A 27,677-nucleotide genomic window follows, 5' to 3' on the forward strand; every position below is an offset into this window, starting at 1 on the left:
GAGAAACTAAAAAAAATTTTTTTTCAAAGGAAAAACATAGTATAAGAAATTAAAGAAGATATGAATAAATGTAAAGTGTTCATGGACTGGAAGACTTAATATTGCTTAGATGACAGTACTAAGCAAGGTGTACTGGATAGATGTGGGTAACGACTGCAAAACAACATGAATGGACTTAATACCACTGAGCTATAAACTTCAAAATTATTTACATGATAAATCTTACATTTTTTTTTTTTTACCTTATAAAGACAGTGTACCAGAAAAAAAAAATCTTGTGTAAGGTCACAGAGTAAATGCCAGCCCCAGGATTAGAAACTTACTGTATTTTTTTTTCTGTGTGTGTGTGTGTGTGCATGTTTGTGTGTGTGTTAGTCGCTCAGTCCTGTCCAACTCTTTGCGACCCCCTGGACTGTAGCCCGCCAGGCTCCTCTGTCCATGGAATTCTCTAGGCAAGGATATTGGAGTGGGTAGCCATTCCCTTCTCCAGGGGAATCTTCCCAACTCAGGGATCAAACTTGGATCTCCTACATTGCAGGCAGATTCTTCATCCTCTGAGCCACCAGGGAAGCCCCTCCACCTTTTTTTTCAGAGATGGAGTTATTAAGATTTTGCTGGCTTTTTATTGTAATGGTCTCCTCACTGATATTCTGCCTGCTGTGACCTCAAGCCATCGTGCCTCCCATTGGTGGAGCCATCCTGCTGGGAAGGTGGAACACAGGACACGCAGTCACTTACATTTCTTCACCTTCAGCTCAAAGATCCCACTTCTGTTGAAAGTGCCTATGTTGGAGATCTCACACTGATACTTCCCCGCATTCTCCTTCTTGATGGGGTCTATGGTGAGTTTCTTCCCGTCCTCGGACAGGAAGATGTTCTTTGCGGCTTTTATATACTGGCCGTTGAAGATCCACTGGATGCTGATGTCAGTTTCGTTTGTGTTACAGGTAATGACCACCTTGTTCTCTTTATCTCTGTCCATGGGGTCGCTGACTTGGATGGAGGGCTGCTGCAGCAGGCCTGTGGAGAGAACAGAGAGGTGACTGAGACTAGGTCAGTGGCCTGGGGCCATGCTCCTTCCTCAGGTGTCTTAGCCACTGCCGGGGCCCAGTGAGCTCTGCAAAGGCGACCCCGAGGAGGACCCTGAGCCTGTGAACAAGGTCGTGGGTCTCTCTTCAAGAGAGGATGTGTAAGGAGAAGGCTCCCTTTCCTCCCTCACCCCAACAATACCTCGATGACCCTGACCCGTCCATGAGACATCTCTGTAGTACCTTCTCAACCTGTGTATACAGCATCCTCAGCCTAAAGTGAAATTTTTCCTGTGAACTTTGATGGACCCTTTCCTAGAATTTCCTTTGGTTCTAAAAAGTTTCAGGTCTCATTCGTTATATACCCTTCTGTGTATGTTATGGAAGACAGTTGTGCCACACCTGTGTTTCTGTGGGGCCGAGAGAACTTTACACAAAGCAGGAAAGGCAATTATTTCTCTTTAAAAAATTTATTACTGGCTTTCCCGGAGAATCAGAGGTAAAAGATCCGCCTGCCAATGCAGGAGACGTGGGTTCGATCCCTAGGTTGGGAAGATCCCCTGGAGAAGGGCATGGCAACCCACTTCAGTGTTCTTGCCTGGGAAATCCCATGGACAGAGAAGCCTGGAGGGTTATGGTCCATGGAGTCACAGAGTCAGACCTGACTGAGCAACTAAGAAAAAACAACAAAATAATTTATTAGGGAATGAGGATGACCATGTCCAGTCTCCCGGTCTAGATGTATATAGTGACAGTGACCCTCTGAGCTTGGTACAATCTTGTTGGAAAGATTTCCAACCACAACCACCCCTCATTTTCCATCACTCTGCGTCTGAGACATTAATGTGTTACTCCCATCATAAAATGATGACAGCAGAAGCTCATTCTCCTGGTAACCTGGGGAAAGTGGCTCGTGCTGGAGCCCCACAGAGGCTGCTGCTCCCAGATTTCTGAGTCCTTTACTATCGCCTAAGAGGGTGTGCCTGGCCACAAGCCAGGCTGGGAACAGGGTAGTCAGTCAATTGGGGAAATACCTGTGGAAGGCTTAAGGGCGGGGGGGGGGGGGGGGGGTGGTGGCGGTGGCAGGGGCTTCCCTGATGGCTCAGCTGGTAAAGAGCCTGCCTGCCAATGCAGGAGACATAAGAGATGTGAGTTCGATTCCTGGGTCGGGAAGATTCTCTGGAGAAGGAAACAGCAACCTGCTCTAGTATTTGTGCCCTGAGAATCCCATGGACAGAAGAGCCTGGCAGGCTACAGTCCATCGGGTCGTGAAGAGTTAGACATGACTGAGCGCACATGTTTGCATCTAAGGGCAGGGAAGCTGTGCAGAGCAGGGCCAGTCCTTGATGGAATGAAGGAGAAAGAAGGTAAGACACATGGAAAGATCAGAGAGTGAGAAATGTCCATTTACAAGCGACTTTAAAGTGGGGGTTTCAAGTGACTTCAAACATCCAGAGGTCCAAGAGCCCCACCACTGCCCAGAAGCAGGCCCCCTGCCCCCCACCCCTGGAAACCCTCCCACAGCAGAGCAGCCCCACAGCCACGGTGAGACTCGGCTCCCAGTGCGCTTTAGGGGCAGGTGGTCAGAGGATAAAACACCGGTCCCCTCCCTGGAGAGACAGGCGGCAGGCGTGGCCAGAGCCTCCTAGGACTCTGCATCCAGAGAGACCTTGGCCTCAGGGAGCTGGGAATCATCCGCCCCAGTCAGCCCCGCCTGGGAGGCCAACACCCACCAGCGGCACAGGTTCTCCGTGGTCACTGGAGCCGGGACCCTGGGACAGGGTCTGGGGAGGGGCTTCCCTGTGGGCCTGAGCTTCTCTGTGAGGATCCCTCAGGTCAGGCCCCTACTGAGACCTGCAGGTTCCTCCTCAGGGTCATGGTCTCAGGGAGGGACCCAGGGGGGCTGGACTGAGAGTTCTCTCCCTCTGCTGAGTCCCTCCCATCAGACCGTCCTTCTTTCTGCAGTGTCTGCAGGGTCCAGATCCCCTGAGTGGAATTCTGACCCATTGGAGTTTGTCTCCACTGTGTGTGTCCTGCACTAAGTCTTCAAACCCCAACACAGCACGTAATGTAGAGGGAGATGGAGGCACCATTCGGGTCTGTCAGTCCTGCGAGTGTGAACAGAATTCACCTCACCCAACACCCTGAGGTCAGAGAGGAAGCACTCACTGTATACTTGGAGATCTCCAGATGCCGAAACGTTTGTTAAATCAGCCTTTACAGTGATCACAGTGTAGGTTCCTGAGTCCCGCTTCTTGACAGACTGGATTATCAGGGAGCCATTGGGTTTTATTGTCTCTCGACCGGTGTTTGCAGGCCCAGGTGTAAATGAATTGTTAAGTACCTGGTAGACGTCAATTGCAGTTGCTCTATCTACCCTGTTCCCTCTGAACCAGCCATAGCCTAGGACAAGCCCTTCTTTTCCGAGGATGTTGAAAACAACGACCGACCCTTCTGCAGCCAGTGGGGGCACCGTGTCAACAGTGAGGCGGGCAGTGGTGGGCGGGGGCCAGAAGGATAAGAGCACGACTTGGAGGGAAGAGAGAGAAACCAGTTAATATTCTGACCTGTGTGGGGGATGGGGAAATGGTGCCCCGGGTTCTGAGCAGCTCTCTTCATCCCTCAGCCTTGGGGGTGTGTGTGTGTGTGTGTGTGGTTCAAGGTCAGCAGCATGACCCCATCACTTCAGCCCCTCTGGGGTCGTTTTTTCCTCTCTTTTCCCAGTTGTCCCCCGGCTCACTCCCTCACTGCCCTCACACACCTGCTCACACTCAGGGGCTCTTGGGAGATGCCCCCCACCACCTGCTCTAAAGACCCTCCGTGTTCACTTGCTGACCCTTCCCTGTCTGTTTCCTGCATGACACCTGTCAGCACCTGACAGCACATTCTAGATCTCTCTGCTTGTCTGTCTTCCTCCCCACAGAGTGTAAACTCCGTGAGAGCAGGGGCTTGTCTGATTTTCTTGTACCCCAATTCCTGGTGAAGGAACCTCTACAGCCTGGTGTTTGTCCTTTTAGGAGTTGTAGAAAAGGGTGTTGTCTAAGTGTCCTGGTATATTCTTTCTGGAGTAACACCCAGACATAAATTGTTATTATTGCCATCAGTCTTCAACAGTTATTGCTCGGTGAAGAATAATTTCTTAAATAACTTCTAAAACCTACACCATTTGAGGTCTTCCCGCCCCTCACCAACTCTAGTTCATGGAGTCTCCTGTGGCTGAGCCCCCCACCCTCCCTGCTCCCCGCCCTCTGCCCTCAGGCCTGAACAGAAGTCCTCTGTCCCCTCTCAGAGCCCCGTCTCCCTCAGAGACCAGCCAGTCTCTTGTTCTCCAGTCTCTGCCCACCCCCTGAAAATTGGCCCCTCTCACCTGCCAGGAGGATCCTGTTCCAGGGGACATGCCTCCTGCTTGCAGGGCCTGACGGGGGCTCCATGGGGCCTGCTGTGTGCTGGTCCCTCTCTCTGAGGAGAACTTCCGGTCCAGAAACGCTCACAGGCCCTGCAGTCGCTGTGTGAGCTCTGCTGTCCTTCCCGCTCTGTGCTGGGCCTCCTCCCGGGGCAGGAGCACTTGGCTGGGTCACGTGGCCCGGGGGCGGGGCCTCTGCCCAGGCCCCTCCCACTCCCTCCCCGCTCATCCTTCCCTCCCTAGTGGCCCCGCCCCCTTCCCCTTCTGTCTGTTTCTATTCCCTGAACTCTGCTGAGTCCTCTGCCTTCTAGAGCAGTGATTCTCCACCCACACACACACATCCACACATCCAGACACCTACACACACATACACCTACAACACACCTATAACAGACACACACACCTACACACCCTTACACACCCACACACACATTCCTGCACACACACACCCCTACACACACTCTTACACACCCCTACACACCCCTACACACACACACTCCACACACCTATACACACACACACCTACAAACACACATCTATACACACCTCTGCACACACACCCCTGCACACACATCCCTACACACACACATCCCTACACATACACCCCTACACACACACTTGCGTGGACAAGCACAAACCTGGGGTGTCCAGTTCCGGGGTCCCCATTCCTCTGGACCAGATGCACACACAGCCTCCCCCACAGCCCTCCCTCATCCCCTCTGGCTTTTCCCTTCAGAGCAGGAGCCTGGCGGGGGAGGCGCATCAGGAACTCCTGTCACAGGGACATCATCCCCACGATGCATGGGAATCACCTGTGGAGCTTCATGAAGACTGCGAACCCCCAGGTGACACCTTCGAAATGTTTTAGCAGTCGCTCAGGTCATATGCTTGCCCAGCCTGGCTGAGACTTCATAATGTGGGGCGGGGCAGCCTCTCCCCAACTTCAATGCACAGGGAGGGTCTGCAGATCCTGTTAAAATGCAGAGCCTGATTCAGCAGGGGTGGGGTGGACCTGAGAGTCTGCATCTAACAAGCTCTCAGGTGATTTTGCTGACCATACTGGACTGTGGAGCACACTTTCAATAGCAAGGCTGATGGTGAAAGTCAACCGAGAGGCCGCCGCCCTCCCCCCAGTGTCGGCCTCTGCCGTGTTCTGGTCTGGGGTCTGCCAGCATGACCCTGGGATCTCCAAAACTGGTGATAATTTCTGTGGTGACATAGAAACCCAGATGGGTGCCCCAGGTCTTCCCATTGTTCTCAAATATCTGAGAAGGTTAAGGTTATAGATGACTCTGGAGGAGAGAAAGGGGTCAGCTGAGTGATGACTGGTGAGGGGACCTGACCTCCACCTTAGAGTGTCACCAGCCTGGAGTCTGTTTTCAGGGACAGAGACCCAGACCTGGGTGTCAGAAGAGCTGCAGTTTGCAGGTGAGAAGGGAAAGGTTTCCTGTGTGTCCTGGGAAGAGAGGAACCTGGTGCTGGGGGGTGGGCTGACTGTGGGCTCCCTGGTCCTCGGAGGAAGTGTTTGGGGAGACCCTCCTGCTTCATGTCTTGGCTCATAAACTGTCCATGTTCCTCCCTGCCATTAGAGGTAGCCCTGTCACCCTAGCTGATTTTCCCGTGGTCACTGTGACCTTTCCCATGGGTGGTGCCAGGCAGGGATGGGCGCTAGTGTGGCAGGGTGTCCTTAGGCCCGTAGAAGGAGCGTGGGGCACAGAGCAGGCACAATAGGAGGGGCCCCGAGGGTCTGTTTAGAGGGAAGGGTGGATTTCAGGCTCCTTCTCCACCTCCTTCAGTTCAGTTCAGTCACTCAGTCATGTCCGACTCTTTGCGACCCCATGGACTGCAGCACGCCAGGCCTCCCTGTCCATTGCCAATTCCCAGAGTTTACTCAAACTCATGTCCATTGAGTTGGTGATGCCATCCAACCATCTCATCCTCTGTCGTCCCCTTTTCTTCCTGCCTTCAATCTTTCCCAGCATCAGGGTCTTTTCACACGAGTCAGTTCTTCGCATCATGTGGCCAAAGTATTGGAGTTTCAGCTTTAGCATCCGTCCTTCCAATGAATATTCAGGACTGATTTCATTTAGGATGGACTGGTTGGATCTCCTTGCAATCCAAGGGACTCGAGAGTCTTCTCCAACACCACAGTTTGAAAATATCAATTCTTCGGTGCTCAGCTTTCTTTATAGTCCAGCTCTCACATCCATACATGACTACTGGAAACACCATAACTTTGATGGACCTTTGTTGGCAAAGTAATGTCTCTGCCTCCTTAACCAAAGTGAAGTTCACCTGTTAATTTCCTGTATGTTCTCTGTCTGACCCGATGTCACCCCCTGGAGGTCATGAGCAGACCTGGGGCCAGTGTCTGGATGTACCAGGTATGCTGATCAGGCTCCAAAGGGTGTGAGCCAGACCTGAGCCCCGGGCAGAGGCGGGCTCTGACCCCCAGCCTGGGGCTGGTCAGCCAGGGCCCAGGTCACTGTGGGTCCCCAGGCTTCCCGACTCCATCCCAGAGCAGGGTGAGCCCAGGGAGAGGATGGGCGTTATCCAGTGTGAGGAGAACCGTCCATCCAGGTGGACATGTGCTCAGGACGAGCTCTCAGTCCCTGAGGCTTCAAAGGAAGGGCCGGTGGGGGGGGGGTGGTCTCTGGGGCTTTGGGGAGAGGGTGGCAGCCTGTGGGCTGGACCCCAGAAGGCCCTGTTCTTGCCCCTCTCACAGCATTGGGGCTGCCCTCAAGTTGTCTGTGTCCCCATCAGTGGTCTGTTCTTGGCCTCCCCACGGTACCAGGACCTGGGGCAGCTCCACCTGGAGACTCTGTCACACAGGCTGTCCTGTCAGGGGGTGGGAGACCCTCCTGGGACCCCAGCCCCTCTGAGATGGAGCAACTGCAGAAGCTGGGCTCGCCTCTTCCACGCTGCTCCGGAAGTTCCCCAACTTTCCCCAGATGCCTGGGGAGGCTGAGATGTCTTCAGGGTCCAGACCCAGGTGTCCTCACAGATCAGGGGCCTTGTGATGAGGAGCTGCTCTCCTTTTCCTGTGAGTTCACACTGGGGCTTCCCCCTCCCCAGGGTGACTCTTGATGGGATGGAAGATTGGGAGTCTGAGCCAGGTCAGGTCTCCATGAGAAGGGGAAGGTCTCAAGCTGCTGGCCCAGGCCTTCTAGAGAGACTACAAGATTCTTCCCCAGTAGAGATGGGAGGGGGTGTGATTATCTCAGAATGAGCAGCTGTCTGACTCCTCACAGTTAAGAGGACCCTGTCATCTCCCTGGGTCAGGAAGATTCCCTGGAGAAGGAGATGGCAACCCACACCAATATTCTTGCCTGGAGAATCCCACGGACAGAGGAGCCTGGCAGGCTCCAGTCCATAGGGTCACAGAGGGTTGGACATGACTGAAACGACTTAGCACTTAGCGTGTCCTCTCTCCTGATTCCTCGAGGAATCAAGTCCTGTCATGGAGCAGCAGCCGTAGACACTTGCAGATCTCCTCCCAGGCTGATGCCAGTGCCCCTGTGTCCCCAGGAAATATTCTCTGACCTTTAGGTGTCACACTAGGGGTGGACCATTGTGTGGTATCCCTCATCCATTTTATGAGTGTTTATTGATCATCTATGACTGAGTGCACACATGCTGTTGAATATCTTGTCTGGCTTCCATTTCATCATTCCAGAGCAGAACCTTCTGTTCAGAGCTCCCCGTGATCTCAAGGAAGTAACTGTTAGTTGCTCAGTTGTGCCCGACTCTTGGCAACCCCATTGACTACAGCCCACCAGGCTCCTCTGTCCATGGGATTCTCCAGCCAAGAATACTAGAGTGGGTTGTCATTTCCTTCTCCAGAGAATCTTCCCAATTCGGGGGTTGAAACCGAGTTTCCTGCATTGCAGGCAGATTCTTTTTTTTTTTTTTTTTAATTTTTTAATTTTTTTTTTTTGCAGGCAGATTCTTTACCATCTGAACCACCAGGGAAGACCCGATGAACACATTTGCCGTCAGGGGCTTAACGTGGAAGTCCCTTGCCCTGGCTCCGCCCCCAGGTCTCCTAGTTGGCTCTCAAAGAAGAGCGAGTCCTCATTATCACTCTGCCTCCCATCCCTGAGTTGCCCGAGGTCTCACACAGCCTCCCTGGCACAACAGTCTGGGTGCTGGGTGCTCTTGAAGCCGAGTCGACCACAACCCAGAGCTTCAGCTGATTCTTCTAGTACCGGGGAGAAGGTCCAGGTGACGGCATCAGGCAGTCTGTAGGAAGTTGCCTCCGAGGCTTGACGACCACCACTTGAGGGAACTGGTGGGTTCCTCCCAGTGGCATCTTGGCAGGGGGCGCAGATCAGGTGCTTGAGGTGTTCGGGTGCCCATGAGACCTGAGGGTAGAATCACTGCCTTCCAGTAGGATTAAGCTTCAGGAGTTTCTGATGTCCCTGGACAAGGCTGGAGGTGAAGCCTATGGTTCTGGTGATGTTTTAGACTGAGCGACTAAAAGAGCCAGAGACCGCCCTGGGCAACCGCAGGGCCCTGCATCCAGCAATTAGCCCCCCAGTGAATTCAGGGGCTTCGTGGCTGAAAGCCAGCTCAGGGGACAGGTGGGGGTGGCTTCTCTGTTGTCCTGAGGACCAGCAGAGCCCGAGCCTCAGCTTATCCTGCCACTGGTCACAGGCAGTTGGCTCTGGGAGACGGCCCAGGAGCAACCTCCAGTTTTTCACTTGACTTTAAGTGGAAATGAAAGTGAAAAGTGAAAATGTTAGTCAGTCAGTTGTGTCTAACTCTTCGCCACGCTATGGTCTGTAGCCCACCAGGCTCCTCTGTCCATGGGTTTCTCCAGGCAAGAATACTGGAGTGGGTTGCCATTCCTTTCTCCAGGGGATTTTCCTGACCCAGGAATCAAACCCACATCGCTTACATCTCTTGCATTCACAAGCAGGTTCTTTACCACTAGTGCCACAGGCAGCCATAAATTAACCCCCCCAAATATGCCTCCTGAACCCGACTGTGCCCTTTGTCCAAGGTCAGCCCCAGTCTCAGCTCCCCGGGGTCCTCTTTGCGCCTCTTCTAGCATGATCAGTCCACTAGAGGGCACTCACGCTCCGCTTTTGCCATCACCTGAGGCCAATGCAGGTGTGTTCACTGCCACAACCAACAGCCCTCAATCGCTCTCTAGGTTTGCTGGGGGCGAAGCTCCTGGGACAGACATCAGGGTCCTTCAGGAAGAACCTCATCTGGAGGAGGTGGCAGGGTGGACTGATGACCTGGAACCCACCGCAGGACCCAAGTCACTGCTGCAGGGGACAGCTTCAGGCACAGAGGGCAGTGTGGGCTGGACACGGGTGCCCAGACACCTAGGCCACCGGCGCGGGCACTGGGGGAAACAGCTGTGAGCCTGCAGCCCCATCACTGAGGATCTGTGCATGTGGCCTTGGCTGGGCTGCTGAGGAACCTTCCAGAATGGACCCCCCACAGCAGGAGACGAGTCCTCCTGGGCACTTCAGGAGCCCCATGCCAGGAAGAGTCAGGGGAGATGCGTCCATCATTGCGGCACAGGTTCTTCCGAGGCCTGAGGGAGCAGGTGGGGTCCCAGGTTCACCATCAACCCCAGATTAGGACCCAGGGTGCTGGGACGGTGAGGTCCTGCCACCCCGCCTCTCATGACACCACTCCTACGCTTGACACCCCTCCCCACTCCCCGCAGTGCCCACCCCTCTGAAACCATCTGTCCACCACTGTTCCATCTCAGCCCTCACAGCATACTCTGAGTGAGTCTGTCACTCAGACTGTCCCCGAGACATCACGTGGGACACTCCATCCCTTTGCTTTGATCCTGATGCCTGTCTGGGGCTGTGCAGGGTCCTTGAATTTCCAGTTCCCTGGATATAGTGGACACAGTTACAGTTCATGCATGCCTTCCCTTATTAATCAAATGAATGTTTGAATACCTGTGTGCCTGACTCTGCAATTGTGGGGTAGACAAAGTGGACACAGCCAGCTCGCAGGGAACTCACAGGCTAGCCGGGGTGACAGTAAGGATCACTTCCAACCTCTTGAGGGCTTGTAGCACCAAACACCCTCCTACACTCTCCCGACCTCATAATTGCCCAGTGATAGGCACTCCTGTCATTATGCCCATTTTATAGCTCAGGAAGTTGAGGCAGGGAGGGAGGGAGCCTCGGTCCAGTGTACCACCCCCTCACAGCTGAGGGACCAGGTCTCCAAGGCCCGTTTCCTGATCACTGTCTTGCCTCTGGGCACTCTGTCCTGTCTGTGAAGCTGTGTCCTGCAGTGACAAGGAATGCCCTCGGGCCCCAGTGTGAGCTCTGAGCCTTCCTGTGTGTGTCTAGAGCCAGCTCCACTTATACCCTTGGCTACTAATGATGTCTATGGCAGGGAGGGCGATGAGTCTGGGGTCTCTGGGTCCGAGGGCTAAGTCAGCTTCTTTCCTGCAGAGGAGATTCCCATAGGTCTTCACGTGGGTCAACACTCCTAATCCAGCAAGGACTTCATGTGGGCCTGAGGCTGGCAGCATGTCTTGTCTGTCAGTTTCTCCAGCCTGCTGAGACTTGTAAATAATGTGACACCCTAGGGAACCTTGGGGGCAGCTCTTCTTTCTCCCAAGTGAAGGTTAAAAGTGAAAGTTTAATCTCTCAGTCGTGTCCAACTCTTTTTGACCTCATGGGCTGTCGCCCGTCAGGCTCCTCTGTCCATGGGATTCTCCAGGCAAGAATACTGGAGTGGGTTGCCATTCCCTTCTACAGGGGATCTTCCCAACCCAGGGATTGAACTTGGGTCTTCTACACTGCAGGCAGATTCTTCACGGTCTGAGTCACCAGGGAAGCCGAAGTGAAGGTCAGGCTGTCCCAAGTCGACCCACAACCCCTTGTCCTAAGAGTAGGAGTCAGGAAACTGAGGGTGGACTGGCCATAGATGAGCAGATTGAGTGAAGAACGCTGGAACAGGGCTGTTTGAAGCTGTACTTCACCCCTCCTCCAGGCATGCCCCTTCCCCCTACCTTTCCCTGACTCACTGCCTAACTTCCTCTTTGGGCCAGAGCTTCTAAACCTCTCCCCCATTACCGTCTCAAGAGCGTTAGAGACAGGAAAATCGCACTTGAACCATTTCTCACGTTGGAAACGCCGAGGGCAGGAGTCGCCCACGGTCATGCAGCAAGTCTGGAGCCGGAGAGGGAACCCTGGTTCGGGACACTCACATTCTGGACTCTCCTCCCAAGATCCAACAGTCTCTATGCTGGGTGTGATATTTTGTTCACACATCACCCCCTTCTCTCAATGGATTATCCCCGCACCCACCCAGTGAGCCAGTCCATGGGCTCCCCACTTCTCGTGACGGTGGGCCAGGGCCCTCTGTCCTGCTTCTCGTAGGATGTCTAAGGTACCATCAGGGCCACTCCACAGCCCCGCCCGCTCACACTTGCTTTGCCTTTTAGCCATCACGGTGGTGGCTATGGCTCTTGGACCCCCCTTGGGCCCTTTTCCAGGCTGGGTCCCCAGTGGCCAAGGCAGCTCCATTCCGCTGACTTACTTCCTGAGATCATACCCCATGTGGCCACGGGCCTGGAAGGGCTGGGACTCCCCAGGACGCGTGTCCTCCTGCCCACTGGGCACCCCAGAGAACTGAAAGGCTGCCCCTGCCCGGTGTCTGGCCTGGCCTGCGTGGAAACCCGCCCGGTCGGCGAGGCGCCTGCCCCAGCGGTGCTCAGAGTTCTGGGCCCGGGGGATGAGCACTCGCCCTCGCCCACAGCCTTTCTTAGTTTCTGTTTGATTCCCCCGTGTCCCCGCGGGGAGGTGGCCTGGAGCCGAGCAAGGAATCCGAGGCTGGCTGGGGATCCTGGTGCCGCCAGCCACCCCTCCTGCCCAGCCCCCTACAGGCTCCCTCTCTTCTCCAGGCCTCAGCTTCCTCCTCCATCAAAGGGGGCTCTGGTTCTGTGTCCGGACTGTTGGGGGGTCACCTGAGCTCACCTGACGTTCTGGCAGGTCTTAGTTCTTCTTGACTGAATGAAAAACAATCCCTGGGAGCCTCTCCCCCTCTCCCTTCCTTCAAGCTCAACTCACCTGTGTACCGTTATTGTCTGGGATTCTGGCTGCTGGTTTTCTTCCTGGGTGTTGGTGTGACACCACCCTTGTGGCAGAAAGGGAAGAAGTACTAAAGAGCCTCTTGATGAAAGTGAAAGAGGAGAGTGAAAAAGTTGGCTTAAAACTCAACATTCAGAAAACTAAGATCATGGCATCCTGTCCTATCACTTCATGGCAAATAGACGTGGAAACAAGGGAAACAGTGACAGACTTTATTTTGGGGGGCTTCAAAATCACTGCAGATGGTGACTGCAGCCATGAAATTAAAAGACACTTGCTCCTTGGAAGAAAAGCTATGACCAACCTCAGTTCGGTTCAGTTCAGTTGCTTAGTCGTGTCTGATTCTTTTTGACTCCATGGACTATAGCACGCCAGGCCTCCCTGTCCATTGCCAATTCCCAGAGTTTACTCAAACTCATGTCCATTGAGTTGGTGATGCCATCCAACCATCTCATCCTCTGTCGTCCCCTTCTCCTCCTGCCTTCAGTCTTTCCCAGCATCAGGGTCTTTTCCAATGAGTCAGCTCTTCGCGTCAGGTGGCCAAAGTATTGGAGTTTCAGCTTCAGCATCAGTCCTTCCAATGAATATTCAGGACTGATTTCCTTTAGGATGGACTGGTTGGATCTCTTTGCGGTCCAAGGGATAGCATATTAAAAAACAGAGACATTACTTTGCCAATAAGGGTCCATCTAGTCAAAGCTATGGTTTTTCCAGTAGTTACATATGGATGTGAGAGTTGGACTATAAAGAAAGCTGAGTGCTGAAGAACTGATGCTTTTGAACTGTGGTGATGGAAAAGACTCTTGAGAGTCCCTTGGACTGCAAGGAGATCCAACCAGTCCATCCTAAAGGAAATCAGTCCTGAATATTTGTTGGAAGGACAGATGCTGAAGCTGAAACTCCAATACTTCGGCCATCTGATGCAAAGAACTGACTCATTGGAAAAGACCCTGGGAAAGATTGAAGGCAGGAGGAGAAGGGGATGACAGAGGATGAGATGATTGGATGGCATCACCGACTTGATGGACATGAGTTTGAGCAAGCTTCAGGAGTCGGTGATGGACAGGGAAGCCTGGCGTGCTGCAGTCCATGGGGTCGCAAAGAGTCGGACACGATTCAGTGACTGAACTGAACTGTTGCTGGCCCACTGAATCCTGGCATCACTTCATAACCAGGTTGCCCCTTGAAGGCCAGCTTCATTCTGGGGGGTCACTGTTCACCCCCCCTGGCTGGCAAATCAGTCTCTAAAGTAAACCCCACATCCGAACCTGCACCAAACTCTATTACCCATTCAAGAAATGTCTTTGAAGTGGGTTTCTGCATGGTGGTAGGTTTGGGGGGTGTGTGTGTGTGTGTGTAATTTAATTAATTAATTTATTATTATGCTGGGTCTTCTTTGCTATACGGGCTATACCCTAGTTGCAGCCAGCTGTGGTTACTCTCAAGTTGCAGTGTGAGGTTTCTCATCATAGCAGCTTCTCTTGTTGCAGAGCACGGGCCCTAGGGCGCACAGACTTCAGTAGTTGTGGCTTCCGAGCTCTAGAGCACAGGCTCAGTTGCTCCTCGACAGATGGGATCTTCCCAGACCAGGGATCAAACCCGTGTCTCCTGCATTGGCAGGTGGATTCTTAACCACTGGACCAGCAGAGAAGCCCTGGTTTGGTTTTGCTAGAAATCTCCACGGTAAAGACCCCGGCTGGCCTTTGGCTCCCTGGGCTGGAGCTGTGTGCTGAGCCCGCAGGGTCTGACTCTTGCCATCTTTCTCAGGACATAGGTTTAGTCTGGGCTGGTGGTTCAGTTTTGGGTGGGGATCTTAGCTGGGCCAGAGGTGGTTCTTGTGGGGCTACAAGAGGCTCTATAGGACTAGGTTCTGACTGGGCTCCCGATCCCTGTCTCAGTTCTGGGTCCTGTTGAGTTCTAGATTCTTTTCCTGGCCCAGGTCTGTGCTGCGAGGCAACTTCCTGTTTACTGAAGGGCACCCTTTGGATGGGAGGTGACGTCTGCAGGGCAGAGGCCTGTGGGGCATGAAATTCTTGGTACAGAGCAGACTTTTGTTGTGTTCGAGGTTCCTGCTGGGCTTCAGCTTGGTGATGGGCAAGGGGCTCCTGCTGAGTGAGGGTCTTTGCTGTGCAGTGGGCTATTGGATCCTTGTCTATTGGGTCCCTGCTGATCCTTGGATACTGGCTGGTCTGGATGTTTTTTCTGGTGCAGGCTCCAACTGGGTTATAGTTGTCTGGTGTGGCTTTGATTCTCTAACAGGCTTAAATACCAACTTAGAACCTGGCTCTGCTGTGCTTTTTTTTTTTTTTGGTCAAGGGAGATATATATTTTTTAAATAATTTTATTTATTTATTTTTGGCTGTGCATTTATTTTTGGCTGAGTCTTTGCTGCTGCACGGGCTTTTCTCTAGTTGTGGTGAGCAGGGGCTGCTCTCTAGTTGCGGTGGCTTCTCTTGTGGAGCACAGGCTTGGTAGTGAAGGTGCACGGGTTTAGCTGCTTCGCGCCATGTGGGATCTTCCCGGACCAGGGATCAAACCTGTGTCTCCTGCATTGGCAAGTGGAGTCTTGATCCCTGAGCCACCAGGGAAGCCCTTGTGGGAGATATTGATCTCCCTAGCTTCATCCCCCTGGGTCCCCACAGACCTCCTTTGTCACAGATCCCTCATGGGTTACTCATGATGGCTCCCCCACCATCTTGGGTTCCACTCCTTCAACCTGGCATCCCTGGTCTTCCTTTTGGAGGTGGTCGGCAAGTGGGCTGACCACCAGAGGGTTATGTCTTAAAGGGGCCCCATCCCACTCCCCACTCAGATAAAATATTTCTTGTCATAAGGGCAGCATCCCAGCTGAGTCCTCTGTTTCATCCAGATGACAGAAGCTAGACTCTGGAGGAATGTTCCTTTTCTTTCTCGATTAAAAAAAAAAATTTTCTTGGCTGCGCTGGGTCTTAGTTGTAGCACGTGGGATCTTCCTGTTGACATCTTCCTGTCGGCAGGATCTTTAGTTTCGGCATGCAAACTCTCAGTTGCAGCATGTGGGATCTAGTTCCCTGACCAGGTACCAAACTCGGGGCCCCCTGCATCAGGAATGCGGCGTCTTGACCACTGGACCTCTAGGGAAGTCTCGAGTGTTCCTTTTCTTACTTCTCCTTCTGATGTTTGAGGAAAGGGTCAGAGAGGGAAGCGGGATCTACCCCACTGTAACTTTCCGCTCTTTATTTATTCTAATGGTTCCCACTTTTATTTCATTATATTATTGTTCTGATCATTTTACTCCCATGTTAAAAAAGAAAAAAAAGACAGCTTCCCATTTCTACAGCTGGAAAGCCCTTTTCAGTGGCATTTGAGATCTTACATACTGTCTCTCCCAGGTGGCTCAGTGGTAAAGAATTCGCCTGCAATGCAGGAGACACAGGAGATGCTCGTTCGATTCCCTGCGTTGGGAAGATCCCTTGGAGCGGGGCATGGCAATCCACTCCTGTATTCTTGCCTGGAGAATCCCACGGACAGCAGAGCCCAGCAGGTTATAGTCCGTAAGGCCGCAAAGAGTCCGTCATGACTGGTGACTGAACACTCTAGCCTTGAGCTCTGCCTTTGCACATATATCTTCTGTAGTTGCCTGGAAGCTTAGAGTCCGGTGACCATTGATGATGATGATGGTGGTGATAATCATAAATACTGGGTAGGCATTTTATGTGCTAGGAAATGGAGCCAGGTTCTTTTTAAACTTATATTATCATTAGTAAGACAATGTCTGATTCATTGCTTTCACTGCTTTCTTTGCCCTACCTAGCTCTTACCTCAGGAAGGTTTGTTGGATGAGTAAAAGAGTAAAAATTTGGGCAGCAGAGAGAGACTGAAGGTGGTGTTGGATAGAGGTGTGTATATAATCTGGAAATGGTTTGGAATGAACAGGGTAAAGTGGACCGTCTGGATTGAACGTGTGTTTCGAGACCCCATTTGAAAATGATTTTGATCTATTACATTTAAGTATATTTATTGATTTTGTTTGCTGTTTTCCTGTTTGTGTTTATAGTCAGGGAGGACCAGCTCTAGGTACTCAGAGATTCTTGGTTTCTTTCAGGTAAGTAAGCTTAAGGCTGTGTCAGGGGCAGCCCCAGGAAAAGACTGAAAATGAAGAAGGCACTAGAGGGGGCAATAATCTCAGGGAAAATGCTTTTGGGATGATTTAGGGAGTGGGGACAGGAATGGGGGGACGTGAGGTGGGAGAAGAGTGTCTTCTAGGTGCACTCACAGCTTTGTTGACTGAGAATGTTGCATCGGGAGGGTGGGGTCTCAGAGCGCCTATAAGGGCAGAGCAATGCTTTCTAGCAGACATCGTGTGAGAAATTGCTGGCAGGCTTTGGAGGGCGTGTTTGACTTCCTGTGGTGTCTTTGGTGTCCTAGGGTGAAGAGAAAAGGGAGACACTGCAGTTAGAAACATTTTTAGAATTTAATTTTTTTTAATGAGAACTTTTAAAATGTTACAAGTGAGACTCACCCCATGATTTCCCCCATGGGGGAACAATGTAAATGAAAAAATATCTACAGTAAGGAGATAAAAGATACCCCAACCCTTGCTTCCACTCCTGATTCTGGTGAGCACTATTGTTACTAGTTTGCTGTATGGTTTTCCAAACCTTTTGTATATAAATGTAATTGTTGTTGTTTAGTCGCTGAATGGCCTCTCTTTGCCACCCCATGGACTGTAGCCCGCCAGGATCCTCTGTGGGATTTCCCAGGCAAGAATGCTGGAGTGAGTTGCCATTTATTTCTCCAGGTATCATCCCGTTCTTGATCATGTAATATCATAATAATGCCACAATATCGATCAGTTTAACACTTAACAGTATACTTTTTATATGACATTTCATTATACCTAGACCAGGGTAGGTCTAGATCTCATCGTTTGACTCCGACACCAGTGTCATTGTCAGAGATCAGTGACCAGGTCACCAACAGCCCCTCTCCCTCCATTTTGGTAAGCAATGGCATTCTATCATCAGAGGCTTTGGTGAGCCGTCTTCTAGTATTAGGGGAATTGTGTTTTGCTTTTCCTGCTCTTCCTGTTTCCCCACTCGTTGACCTTGAGTAGGATGAGCTAATCCTGATCTTCATTTCATCTCTCTTGTCTCTTAACCCCTGCTTCATCCCTAGCTGGGGCTTACCTGGTGGCTCAGACGGTAAAGAATCCACCTGCAATGCAGGAGACCCAGGCTCGATCCCTGGGTCAAGAAGATCCCCTGGAGAAGGAAATGACAACCCACTCCAGGATTCTTGCCCGGAAAACCCCAAGGACAGAGGAGCCTGGGGGGCTATAGTCCGTGGGGCCGCAAAGAGTCAGACACGACTGAATGACTGATGCTTGCACTCTCATCCCTAGTCGATTCCACAGAGCGACTCTGGTTTAAGGAGGGTCGTTCTTTGACAACTTACTGGTTTTCTTCATCCTGCCCTTGAAATGATCACAGGGACATGGCTTCTTTGTCAGCCTGGGCGCTGTCATGAGTGTTCTTCTAGGGCCTCTCAGGAACCAATCTGAAATAAGGGGGTTGCTGCTTAGGAAGGTTCACATGTTTGAGGGCTAGGACTTGACTTGCCATCTTCCTTACCTCCCAGGTTTTTCATATTTCAGTGGGAAAGGGTCAACACAGAACAGTTATATGAGCACCAGGGTCTCTAAGTTGTTTTGCTGACCTGTATGGTCAAGAATGGGCTTTCCCGATAGCTCAGTTGGTAAAGAATCCACCTGCAATGCAGGAGACCCTAGTTCAATTCCTGGGTCGGGAAGATCCGCTGGAGAAGGGATAGGCTACCCACTCAAGTATTTTGGGGCTTCCCTTGTGGTTCAGCTGGTAAAGAATCTGCCTGCAAAGCAGGAGACCTGGGTTTGATCCCTGGGTTGGGGAGATACCCTGGAGAAGGGAAAGGCTACCCACACCAGTATTCTGGCCTGGGGAATTCTCTGGACTGTACAGTCCATGGGGTCGCAAAGAGCCAGACACGACTGAGCGTGTTTCACTTTCATGGGCAAGAATTTGGTGGCAGGTTTGGAGGAAGCATCAGAGTGTCATTAGGGAGACCAAAAAAATGAGCAATGAGTGGGAGGGAGCTTCAAGAGGGAGGGGACATAAGTATACATGTGACTGATGCACGTTGTTATGTGGCAGAGACCAACACAATATTGTAAAGCAATGGTCCTCCAATTAAACATAAATTTTAAAAAATGAGGAATAAGAGGTGTCTGCCTTTCAGTGGCTGCTTTACTTCGACTAAGCCATTTTGCCCCTCTGATTTCAGTCTTGCCTGTGAGTAAAATAAGGCTGAGAATGGGGTCCAGGAAGGTCTTGGAAGGCAGCCCTGGGTTGTTGGGGGAAAAGGTAAGGGAGAGGGGGCCAGCCAGACCTTCAGCCTGGACCCTGGACCCTGGAGGAGTCTGGCTCTTACATGAGACTCAGGAAGAAATGAGTGGTGGGCTGGGGGAGAGGGCAGGGGGCGAGGGCAGCTCTGGTAATATCTGCTCTGCTCTCAGAAAGATTCAGGGGAGCAAGTGGGGATCTCGGCGGTGCACTGTTGTTGTCGATATTGTGTTACTGACCTTGGCACTCACATTCTTGGCCTCCTTCTCGGAGCCACCTCCCAGAAGCCTGGCGTTGGTCCCTCTGGCCTCTGGCGACCCCTGTGGGAAGGAAACTGGTCACTTCCAGGAACTGGAAAGGGAAGGCTCCAAGGCCCTTTTCCCTGTGCCTCTGGGTCCGCGCAGCTCCATCGCGCTTCCTATTTACTGAGGGAGCTAGGGTACTTCAAGAGAGGGGTATTGTCAATGGATAAGGAATCGAAGCATAAAATCCAGCCTAGAGAAAAGCTTAGCTGGAGGTAGGCAGAGAAAGAATAGCTTCTGGATAGAAGAGAGGACAAAAGGTAGGGGTATTGATCAAGACCTGACAACTTCCCCCATTAAAGTCCCTACCCTACACACGTTATTCTCCTGACTTAAGAAATAAGAGCAAAGAGTAGATTATTCCATAAACCAGTCAAGAACTTCACCTGACCTCTGTGTTTGGTTGTATTTGAATCCATAGTCCCCGTTCAACTGTTAACATAAGAGGATGGTATTTACCTTTGTCCCTCTGGAACAAACCCATTTCTCCTTTTGTCTCTATTCAAGTCTGTCGTATCACCTGATGCTCTCTTATGCCCGTTTTGTGTTTCTTGATATCATTACCAAGCTGTTGTTATAGCATTGCACTAATTAAGTGAATCACCATCTCTTTTATTTTGAGGTGAGAAAACCGAGGCCCAGAGAGAGTCAATGCAATGCCCAAGTTCACAGCGTTAATGGTGACTCATCTGGAGCTAAAACCTAGGTCCAAGGCTCTTAGCCTTTTAGTCTTTCTTCGAACCTACATGACCTAATGTCATGGGAGCTATTTATCATAAGTAATTTTCTAATTAATAGGTAATCTTATAAGGAATTAGTCTGTTATTGTAAGCAATTTATTTCTTAACATTGTCATTGCTTCTCAGTTATTTATTTTTTCCCCATTTCCCCATGAAAAGCATATTAAGCAGGTATGTGGTTGTTTTAAGAGATAAAGCAAGATCAGATTTTATTTGGAGATTTCTGGGCAGGATTATGTAGTGTTATTTCTGCTCACCAGACTGGGTCCAACATTGCAACTACCCTTGCCTGGGAAACGGGAATTGAGCCTGGAATTGCATTCCCTGGGGGCCTCAGTGAGCTTTCTGCATCTCATTGCCGTTATGCCTTTGAAGCTACTTGAGAATGAAATTTTACTCACTCGATTTATTGAACACTTACTAGGTTCACATTATCCATCATTTACTCTTTACAACAGTTGTACATGCTAAATGGTGTTTTACTCATTTTAAAATGAAGCTTAAAAAACTTAAGCATCTTGTCCAGGATTCCAAGGGGTTCCCAGGTGGTAGAGCAGTCAAGAATCCACCAGCCAAGCAGGAGACGAGGGTTCGGTCCCTGAGTGGGGAAGATCCCCTGGAGAAGGAAATGGCAACCCACTCCAGTACTCTTGCCTGGAGAATCCCGTGGACAGAGGAGCCTGATGGGCTACAGTCCATGGGGTCACAGAGAGTCGGACATGACTAAGCACGCAAGCGCGCGCACACACACACACACACACACACACACACACCAGGGTTAAAAAGTGAGTGATGGAGCCAAGATTTGGATCACGGTCGATCCCCTGAATTCAAGTCTGAGTCTAAAGGTCTGGGTGAGTCTAAATGTGTCACCATATTTGAGAATTATTGGTAAAGCAGTGGCTCCCCTGGGGAGTGGGTTACCCTCCAGGGAATGTTTGGCCATGTCTGGAGATATTTTTGGCTGTATTAACAGGGTGGGGGCGCGGAAAGGCTGCTATTGGCTTCTAGAGGGTAGAGGCCACTCGGATGTTGCTAAACAGGTTAGAAAGACCAGAACAGTGCACCCTGCCCCTCTTACAAGAGGACTTAATCTCTAATGTCAACAGAGCTGCTATGAAACCCAGGTGTCCAGTCTCTTAAGGGGAACATTTTGAACTTAGAAACCTGAGGATTTATTCTTCCACTTAGATGTATTTACCTAGCACCTTGCCGGGTCATGGGAGGGACATGGAAACAAGATACCAGGTGGTGCCAGGGGCGAGGTTACAGCTCAGAAGGGCAGGGGTTGGGGTAGGAGACGCACCAACACTCAACTCAAGGTGGAACGTGGACCGTGCAGAGAGAGTCCAGTCGGGGCCCAGCTTGTGCAGGGAGGGGAGGGCTCATGTCTGCCTCTGGGACACATCAGGGCGGCTATGGGAGCAGAACTGAGCTGGTGGGAGGACGCAAGGGCAGCTGGGGAGCAGCCGAGTTTCCGAGATCCCGGCTGAGAGGAACACGGGCCCTTGTTAGTGCGGGGGTGCAGGGGGATGGTCGGGAAAGGTGGCCATGACTGGAGCTTGGAGTCCAGGCTGACGTCTCCAGCCTGGGGGCTTGTCACAGCGGTGGAAAAGACTTCCCTCCCAGAATGCTGGTCTAGGGCTACCCCCGCCGGGCCATGGGCCCCAGCGGCTTCCAGAGAACTCTATAAGGGAGAAGATTCTGGAAATGGGTGCAGGAGGGTAGACTCCTGATTTTAGAACCCATTCGATGCTGCTGCTAAGTCACGTCAGTCGTGTCTGACTCTGTGCGACCCCATAGACGGCAGCCACCAGGTTCCCGTCCCTGGAATTCTCCAGGCAAGAAGATTGGAGTGGATTGCCATTTCCTTCTCCAGTGCATGAAAGTGAAGTCGCTCAGTCATGTCTGACTCTTAGCGACCCCATAGACTGCAGCCTACCAGGCTCCTCCATCCGTGGAATTTCCCAGGCAAGAGTACTGGAGTGGGTTGCCATTGCCTTCTCCCACTCGATGCTGAGTGTGTAACAAAGCTATTTCACCTGAAAGTAGCGTTTGGGGAGATGGTCACTTAGGATGGGAACATACGTGGGGAGGGGGTCCCATCTGCACAGTTGTTCTGCTAAGGGCTGGGCCACTCCGGCTGTAGGGAACAGTGGAGCGGATTCAGGACTCCTAACCCAGGATCTGCTTCCTAAAGGTGAGCTGTTCAAACAGGGCTGGTGTGCAGTCCTGCCCCCCCCGCCCCAGGCCACAGGCGCGAGGCCTTGTACCCAGAACACAGAAGCAGAGCCGAGAACCAAGGTCACCCCCAAAGCTGACTGAGCCCCTTTGTAACTGTTGCCTGGAGAACCCCATGGACAGAGGAACCTGGCAGGCTACAGTCCATAGGTCACAAAGAGTCGGACATGGCTGAAGTGACGTGACACACACATGTAACCATTGCCAAAAGCCCACGATCATCACTAACAGGCTTCCTGACTCCAAATTAGTCAAAGATGCCCACTCCAGTAAACACCCTATAAAGCCCCAATCAGTCCCCTAACGCCAGCCTTCCAGCAGGAATTGTCTTTGTCTTGAGGCTATAAAAATTGGCTATTAACCCACTAACACCGTCGACTCTCCCTGGCCTGTCAGGAGTTGTCGGCCCGCTGTGCTCGCAGGGCCCACGTTATCTCTGCTCTTTGTTCTTAATAAGCTCACTCCCTTCTGTAATGCTCTATGTTTGGAAATTCTTTTCCAACCGGGGCTCAGATTGCCTCAATAGCTCAGTGTGGTCACAGCTTCAAACACAGGTATTTACCTGGTGGTGTGATTTTTCTGGTTTATCACCTTACCATGAAAAAGCATTAAGAATTATTGGGGCATGTCTGGTGTACTAGGAAGAATATAATCGAGGATGACTGACTGACTGGACGCACACTTGCTTTCAACACCCTCCTTGCACGGCCTCCAGGCTAGGTCCCCAGGACACTCAATACCCCCGAACAGGGGCTGGGGGAGAGGTAAGGTCCTTTCCCGCCAGCTACCCTTGCAGACACTCCATACACACAGGCTCTTTTAACTACACGACACTCAGGATTTACGTTTAGTTCATTCCTTTTTATAAATGAAGAAACAGGCACGCAGACAGGCTAACTCACCGCTAATCCCCATAGCCTGCAGGGGCTACATTTTACCACGTGTGTGGTCATGCTCTTTTCTGTGTCGCCACATTTCTGCCCCCTTTTTATCTTTCATAGAAAGTGGACTTTTTTTTTTTTTTTTTACCTGTGTGTGAGCTGCTGGAGACTGCGGACATCAGCATTAGTGGCAGCAACAGGAGGAGGGAGGAGATTAGAACCTTCATTTCACCTGTCGATGCTGCCGCGTGGCGACTCTTCAGCAGCTCCCAGTGAGAGGGTCCCCACTTCTCCCGGCGGCTCAGGCCGTGTGTGGGACGTCGCTGGGGTGGGGGGCGGGGTCTGCACTTTACTCCCAGACCAGCGTTCTCATTAGAGGGCGGGAAGGGCCGAGTGGCGCTGGCCTTGTTAGGTAACAGGTCGGACCATGTGTTTTATGGGAATCTGGGAGGCAAAACTGGCCAAACAAATGAAGCCTTTGTAGGAACACGAGAGGGTGACTGGTAACCTGGCAGCCATGCTCATCCCCTCCCTCCTCCCTCCCGCCTCTCCACCCCGCAATGTGTTATGATTTCTTCTTGTGGCTTGTGTGAATTTCCTTATACGTTTGAGTGACGTTTTCTAGCTTAGTGTCTGGCAGGAAAAGTGAGGGCTAAGGGTTGACAAAGAGGATGGCACGGCCTGTCTCCCCTCTGCCTTCCCCACTCCCAGCCTTGGCACAGTATCAGACGTCGTGGTGTCCCCACTGTGGAGAGCGTCCTCCAAGTCTGTGGCTGCATAAGGAAGGAAGCAGAGAGGATGGAGGAGAGGCTCTTCTTGCCCAAACACTGCCCTGGGGCACTGGGTCAAAGTGCCTGGAGCTTGCTCACACTCATGTCCATCGAGTTGGTGATGCCATCCAACCAGCTCATCCTCTATCGTGCCCTTCTCCTCCTGCCTTCAGTCTTTCCCAACACAGGGTCTTTTCCAATGAGTCGGCTCTTTGCATCAGGTGGCCAAAGTATTGGAACTTCGTGGTATATGGGCTCATGGCTCCTGCCTAGAGGAGAGGTGCTGGGAGCCGGCACATGAGATCCCACCCATGACAAGGTCACGAGGAGAAAGCCTGACAGGCAAGGCGGATCAGGTTTTCAGGGATTTCGAAAAGCTGCCCCCGGTGCTCACCTTAAAGATGATATCAGTCTTTCTGATGCTTGCTTCAATAGACTACTCCCTAATTTCTGTGACACAGGCAGAAGGCCTTCCCCGATCTCTTCCCAAATAAAAATCAATTTAGAACTTTAATCAATAAGTTTCCCAGGTGGTGGTACTTTATGAGATTATTCAGGGTGAAAGGAGTGTTTTAATTTAAACTCCTTTGCTGGTAGTTTGTTAGCCAAATGCATTTATGCCCTTGGTACTAATATGCATGATTGCTTATAATATCCTAATCATAAAATAGCATAAACAACCTGATTATATAAAAGCCCTAATAGACATAGAGCATTTTTGAGGGGTGAAGGAGTCCTATTAGAAAACATAAGAAAAATTATTCTAAAAGTAGCTATTGGGTTAACATTTGCTTGCTGTGTTTTTGCTTTTAATGTGCTAAGGTTGTGTTATAGAAACCGTTGTTAATATAGTTAAAGATCTAGAGAAATAAGAACTTAGCCCTAGTGTGGTAACAATGAGATGGCTGTTAATTGTCAGCCAAGAGTGCTTGGCAGAAGCTGCCTCACCAAAGTCGCAGAGTCAGTCTGGGATAAACTTCTTAGATAAACGCAACTGACAACTTCTGCAGAAGGATTAATTTTTGTGTTAACAAGGTTATACTTCTACTCTATACTGTTGCCCTATGAGACTGCTACCTTTCAGTCACCATAGAAACAGAAAATAGGTTTACATTCACCTGACCTGCATAAAATGTTAATAGGCCCCAAGGCCAGAAGATAATATACAAGACCCTCATAAAGAAGTAGGCAGAAAACACCCTGGTTTCGTGAAGGACAAGCTGACGTAATGTTAAACTATCTTCCCCTTAGAAATGTACTAACTTAGGGCATAAAAGCCACGGTAAAAATAAAGGATTGCCAGACTCTGCTGCAGCCCCCATCTGGTCATTCTCTCCCCCCACCCCTACCCTCTCTCTCTCTTTCTCTCTGTCTCCCTCACAGACTTGGCCCTATCAAGGCTGGTCTCACGTGTCTTCTCTCGCTCACTCGCTGATGCCGTTCATCCTGAGGGTATCCCCTGGATCATGCTGAGGCTGGACCCCAGCAGAGAGGGACGTGGGTTGGCGGAAGACCCTCAAGGCTTCAGGTCCAAGAGGATTTGAGAAGTAAAAGCCACAGTAGGGACAATGTCTGCCCAGGCTGCTGGGACTCCTGGTGCGAGATCTTGTTTGAAATCAGTCCAAGATGAAAGAGAGAAGTGATATTTCTTGGAGCAAACATCAAGGGTCCAGAAGGGCAGCACTTACTGACGTGACTCATTCCAAAGACTTCAGGAACTGGGCTCAAAAGTAGAAGAGAGGCTGGTCTTAAGGGCTGAGAGCTGTTTGTGGGGCTAAAAGAAAGAAAATAAGTGCTTAGTCATGTCCGACTCTTTGTGACACTTTGGACTATAGCCCACCAGGCTCCTCTATCGACGGGGTTTTCCAGGCAAGAATACTGGAGCAGGTTGCCATGTCCTCCTCCAGGGGATCTTCCTGACCCAGGGACTGAACCCGAGTCTCCTGTGTCTCCTGCATTGCAGGCGGATTCTTTACCTGCTGAGCCGTTGCGGAAGCCCTTGTGGGGCTGAGGGGAAGGTTAACAAGGAAGTCCTCCCTGTTCCTCCAGGCAGGTGTGAGAAAAGGTGGTGTGACTTTGTTCTAGTCCAGAGGAGGGAAGAGGCCAGGCGTGGCTTTTGTCTGCTCATCCCTACTCTGTCATTTTCAGATGATTTTCACCTGTGGACCTGTTGGAGACTTTGATTGTAGACTTTGCTATGAAGTTTATAAGCATCGGCAGGTGCCTGGCACTTCACTGGATAGTGGAGACTGTCCTTGAGTTGAAGGCGCCGTCTGAGCTTGGTCTAATGTGTAAAGCACTAATGTGGCTCCTCCCTGGAAAATTACTATTAAAAAAATTTTTTTTTATTCATTTACTTATGGTTGCCCTGAGTTGTTGCTTTGCATAGGCTTTCTCTAGTTGCAGTGAGAGGGGGCTACCCTTCATTGTGGTGCTTTTCACTGTGGTGGTTTCTCTTGTTGTGGTTCATGGGCTCAGAGCACACCGGCTCATTAGCTGTGGCACCCTGGCTTAATTGCTCTGTGGCATGTGGAATCTTCCTGGACCGGGGATCGATCCCATGTCCCTTGTTTTGGCAGGTGGATTCTTATCCACTGAGCCACTACTCCCTGGAAATTTCTAACCATGCTCTCTGTCCTCAGGACCCTCAAGTCTAACCAGGGAGACGACACACACTTCATAAAACCTGGGGATATTGTGCAATCAAATTTCAGAAGTGGCAGCAGTTCACGGTGGACGATGAGTAGCTCCAAAACCTCGGGGTTCAGTGGAACTTGGGCTGGGTCTGGAGGGTGGGGTAGGGTTTCTGTTGATGGAAGGCAGGGAGGAGGGTAGGGCTGAGAAGGAGCACAGAGCTGACTGGGTGGGGATTTTTGAGGCAGGGCTGTTAATTGTTCACTTGTAAGTTCCTAAACTTACGTAGGGCCTGGCACTTTGTGGGTGCTCTGCAAATATTTGTTGAACTGACTGATATTTTTGTAAGCCTTTATCTAGACCTGCTATGTTAGAAAGCATGTGAAAGCGCAGTCCATTATCAGGAAAACATTTTTCTGATAGAAGGTCACGCACACACATGGAGCCTGAGGTGGTGTTTTACTTCCTCATCGAGTCCTCCTCCAGTCTGCCCCAAGGCTGCTAATCAGGGGGCTCCTCCCGCAGCTTCCTCCAGGTCCCCTCAATCTGTTCACCCCCATCGTCTCCCCAAGTCCTGGCTCCCTAAGCGGTTCACTCCATCTGATTTTCCCCTCTATGGACTTGAAAAGGGATGTTGGGTCCTATTTCCCATGGGAGAGGACTTTGGGTTGGTCTCTCAGCTGCACTGATGTAAGACACTCCCAAGACAGACTTTTCTCTTGTTAATATAGACAATCACTTAGGGCTTCCCAGGTGGCGCTAGTGGTAAAGAATCCACTTGCCAATGCAGGAAACGCAAGAGGCAAGTTCGCTCTTTGGGTCAGGAAGATCCCCTGGAGTAGGCAATGCCAACCCGCTCCAGTATTCTTGCCTGAAAAATCCCACAGTTAGAGGAGCCTGGTGGGCTACAGTCCCTCGGGTCATAAAGAGTCAGACACGACTGAGCACACACACTTAGAGCTCACCCTGAGAACTTCAGTTATGTCAAGCACAGTCTTTGTGTCTTACAAAGGTCTCCTTCCAGGAAGGAGGTGAGGGGAAAGTGGGAGAAATAACCATTTTCTACTGTTATTTGGTTTCCCCCCTCTTCAGTATACTTGGTGTGTGTATGTGTGTGTGTGTGTGCTCAGCCGTGTCCGACTCTTTGCAACCCCATAGACTGTAGCCCACCAGGCTCCTCTGTCCATGTACAGTGTACTTAGACATTTAAAAATGCTTGTTGATCGTATCATATCCAT

At 51.2% G+C, this 27,677-nt stretch overlaps 2 protein-coding genes across 2 annotated transcripts; both read right to left on the bottom strand.

Moving 5' to 3' along the window:
• Nucleotides 1-463: 463 nt before the first annotated feature.
• Nucleotides 464-4,568, bottom strand: LOC122692111 (carcinoembryonic antigen-related cell adhesion molecule 6-like). Its single transcript, XM_043899330.1, has 3 exons — nt 4,396-4,568; nt 3,198-3,557; nt 464-1,020 (listed from the first exon to the last, which is right to left on the bottom strand). The coding sequence occupies exons 1-3, from the start codon at nt 4,457-4,459 to the stop codon at nt 731-733; spliced, it is 714 nt and encodes a 237-aa protein (XP_043755265.1). The 5' UTR covers nt 4,460-4,568; the 3' UTR covers nt 464-730.
• An 11,924-nt stretch (nt 4,569-16,492) lies between these two features.
• Nucleotides 16,493-23,993, bottom strand: LOC122692112 (C-X-C motif chemokine 17). Its single transcript, XM_043899331.1, has 4 exons — nt 23,184-23,993; nt 19,111-19,191; nt 17,949-18,050; nt 16,493-16,915 (listed from the first exon to the last, which is right to left on the bottom strand). Exons 1-4 carry the CDS (start codon nt 23,260-23,262, stop codon nt 16,818-16,820), a joined length of 360 nt encoding a protein of 119 aa, XP_043755266.1. The 5' UTR covers nt 23,263-23,993; the 3' UTR covers nt 16,493-16,817.
• Nucleotides 23,994-27,677: the final 3,684 nt, after the last annotated feature.

This window comes from Cervus elaphus, chromosome 4 (genome assembly GCF_910594005.1).
Source record: "Cervus elaphus chromosome 4, mCerEla1.1, whole genome shotgun sequence".
Taxonomy (NCBI): Eukaryota; Metazoa; Chordata; class Mammalia; order Artiodactyla; family Cervidae; genus Cervus; species Cervus elaphus.